Consider the following 2,972-nt stretch of genomic DNA (forward strand, 5'->3'; position numbering starts at 1 on the left):
CACGAACTATTTTCCGAGGCGAAAATAGTTCGTGTCGAGGGGAACCATAAAAGTGCTATTTCCCGAATATACCCATTCAATAAGTGTTTTATAATACCTTTGCTTCATTTTCGCTATGTAAAAAGCATACATGGTGTATACTATTACAGTGACGAAGATGTCATCGTGATTAAATGACGCGTAAAATCAAGAACATTTTATTGGTAATAATATGTTCGTCACCATAATACCAATATCTCTGACCATGTCTGTGTTTTATAATTATAGTTCTGACAAAAAACACAACTGAATACTGTATTAAATTAATGAAATTTTATTGATATTCAAGAAATGCACAAACAGTAAATAAGATAACATATGTAATATTCCATAACAATAGTCAGTATTTATATGATCCAGTTAATTCTACTTTGTGATATTGATGGTAACATTGCAATTATTGAGATGGAAATTTCCTGGAATATAGCCTGATGTACTCATTGGGATGTTATTGCAGACATTTGTCCTAGTAGCGGCTAGCTCATATGCAGTAATGTCAGCCATTATACTTTCGAATTCGTCGTCTAAAAAGTCGGGAAGCTGGAGGTTGGAAGAGCATGTAGCTAGTTCATTTCCGTTGACAGAGTTGTGTAGTTTTGGAGACTTTGCTGGGACAACATTTTCACTTAGTATGTCCGAAATTTGGCGTTTCTTGTTTTCACTTAGTCTCTCACTATAAGACCTGATAGAGTTTTCCGATTTGTGCCCGCTTATGCCCATGATGTGCCTTGCTTCGACTCCCTTTTGGTCAAGCGTCGTGATACATGTTGCCCGTATACAATGGTTGGTGTATTTAACAGAGAGACCTGCATCTTTGCTGAGCCGTGACATGAAATTGTTCAAAGTATTTTTACCTACAGCGCAATTATCATACCACACATCCATGCTCTGATCGACAGTTTTCTTCGGCCTTTGCCAGAAGTTGTCATTGTTAGGATTTAATTTGCTTAGGTATTTCTCAATAGTAGCCACAGGACAATTAGGATTCCCTGAAACATATGAAGAGGAAGGAAAATGAAATGCATTATTTACTTGACTCATACAAATGACAAAAGTCAATGCTAATGAAAAATAAACACGACGTAATTGTAAACGAATTTGGTATTGTTTGTATAAGCTACACGCTAAATACGCTTTTTCAAATTTGAAATATTAAAACTATCAATAAAATCAACGTTACAGTACCTGGTTGATCATACATGCGTCCCTCCTTGTCATTGTCTCTTAAATCGTCGCCTCGATGGTTTTTTGTTTGCCGACTGGTGACGGTGACGTATCGTCTCCCTGTAGCATCAGTATTGATGTTGAAATCATTTTTCTGAATATCTCTCAGGTTCCCACGGCCTCTATTACAGAAATAGTATAGATATTCAAATATTGTCCGGTTTTGTAATCCCTCCGAGGTATTTGTAGAAAAGATTTCACTTGCGTAAAGCTTCTCCATGTCTTTTGCATCAATTGGAGCTTTGTGTTTCGTATCCCCTAATCCCGCCTTTTTTAGGTTCACCAACACCGACTTGAACATTTCATTTGCTTTCTTAAATGCGTCGGCGTTTATAATATCCTCATCGCGCTTCTTTAAAAAGTACTTTTGCAATCCATACCTGATTGTAATCATGGATTTTTTAGTGTATCGGGATCCATCAACTTTTTTCAACTCCGCGTAAAACTTTCGAAGAATACCGTTCACATGTTCGCTTGTTTCACCCTCAAGTTCACTGATCGTTCCAAGTGATTTTTCTCGGAGGTAATCCTTCAAGATGTTTACCGCAGTTTTGATAACCTGTTGGGTATTTGCACTGTCTCTTTCGTTTACCAACTTTGTTAGTGTTTCCTCGTCAAAGTTGTCAAATCGTGTTCCGTTTACAGCCATTTTCCCAAACACCAGCCATGTCGCTTTGCGATGGAACGTCAATGACGTCACATAAACGTCATCTGACGTCATGAAACATCGTCAGATGACGTCCAATCAAAATCGCTATAGAGGAAAAGACGCCAAATTTGAATGCAGGTAAATAGCCTTTTCCCACGGTAAATAGTCCAAATGACTATTAACCGGGGAATAGCTTTTTATGACAGTGAAAATTTTAATAGCATTTCTATTGACTACTTTTTATATAGCGAAAAAGAAGTAAAGGTATAATAAATATATTTATATGATTAAACACCAATTATTGTTCAAATGACGAATATCATTTATGCTCTGTTGGCGGTGGAGCATCTTTAAATGTAGTATTTTTCATATCTTACCAGAGTAATATGATCTAACGCCATTTGTTTGACTGTGTCTTAAAAAATACATTTTAAAGAATGACGTCAGGAATCAGTGACATTAATAATTACATTACTTTTACTGTAACCACATTATGTCTCATACGACTTTCGTTGCTACAGGCCAAAATAATGATCTCACGGTATAGTAGGGTATTGCAGTTATGTTATAAAACATTATATTCAATTTGTGATATTTCATACGACTAGGACTCACTTATTAAAATTAAAATTATAGAGGAAATAAACGCCCGATTCAGATACAAAATAGGTTTGCATGATTACTAGACTGTAGTGGCCGAGTGAAAGTGTCTAATATTTTACACCAGACTTCCTCTACGATGTTGTGATGGCGCCCCTGGGACAAACGAAACTCTGTCAGTGACCAGCTGCAGATTAGGAATCTCTGTGCTTCCCTAGATCCCCTGTAAATGAGAAATCTCCCCTAGTCCGCTGTCACAATATTAAATTTTATCCTGCTGTATAACTTTATAAATATTGTAATAGCCTTATACATTATTCTATTACTGCACCGTAGTGCAGTGGTGGTCGACCAGTCTTGTAGAAGACTGCTGAAGGTGCCTTTAATTCTAATAGTACCCATACATGTCTGAGCCTTGGTGTACATGTAGGCCAGGTTTCCAATATCCTTCCACTTGCTT

General features: G+C 36.8%; 1 protein-coding gene across 1 annotated transcript; it reads right to left on the bottom strand.

Annotated features, from left to right (window-relative positions):
• Positions 1–358: 358 nt before the first annotated feature.
• On the bottom strand, positions 359–1,933 carry LOC138322510 (uncharacterized protein KIAA1958-like). The gene is made up of 2 exons (XM_069266535.1): positions 1,225–1,933; positions 359–1,028 (listed from the first exon to the last, which is right to left on the bottom strand). Exons 1-2 carry the CDS (start codon positions 1,910–1,912, stop codon positions 406–408), a joined length of 1,311 nt encoding a protein of 436 aa, XP_069122636.1. The 5' UTR covers positions 1,913–1,933; the 3' UTR covers positions 359–405.
• Positions 1,934–2,972: the final 1,039 nt, after the last annotated feature.

Source organism: Argopecten irradians, chromosome 1 (assembly GCF_041381155.1).
Source record: "Argopecten irradians isolate NY chromosome 1, Ai_NY, whole genome shotgun sequence".
Taxonomy (NCBI): domain Eukaryota; kingdom Metazoa; phylum Mollusca; class Bivalvia; order Pectinida; family Pectinidae; genus Argopecten; species Argopecten irradians.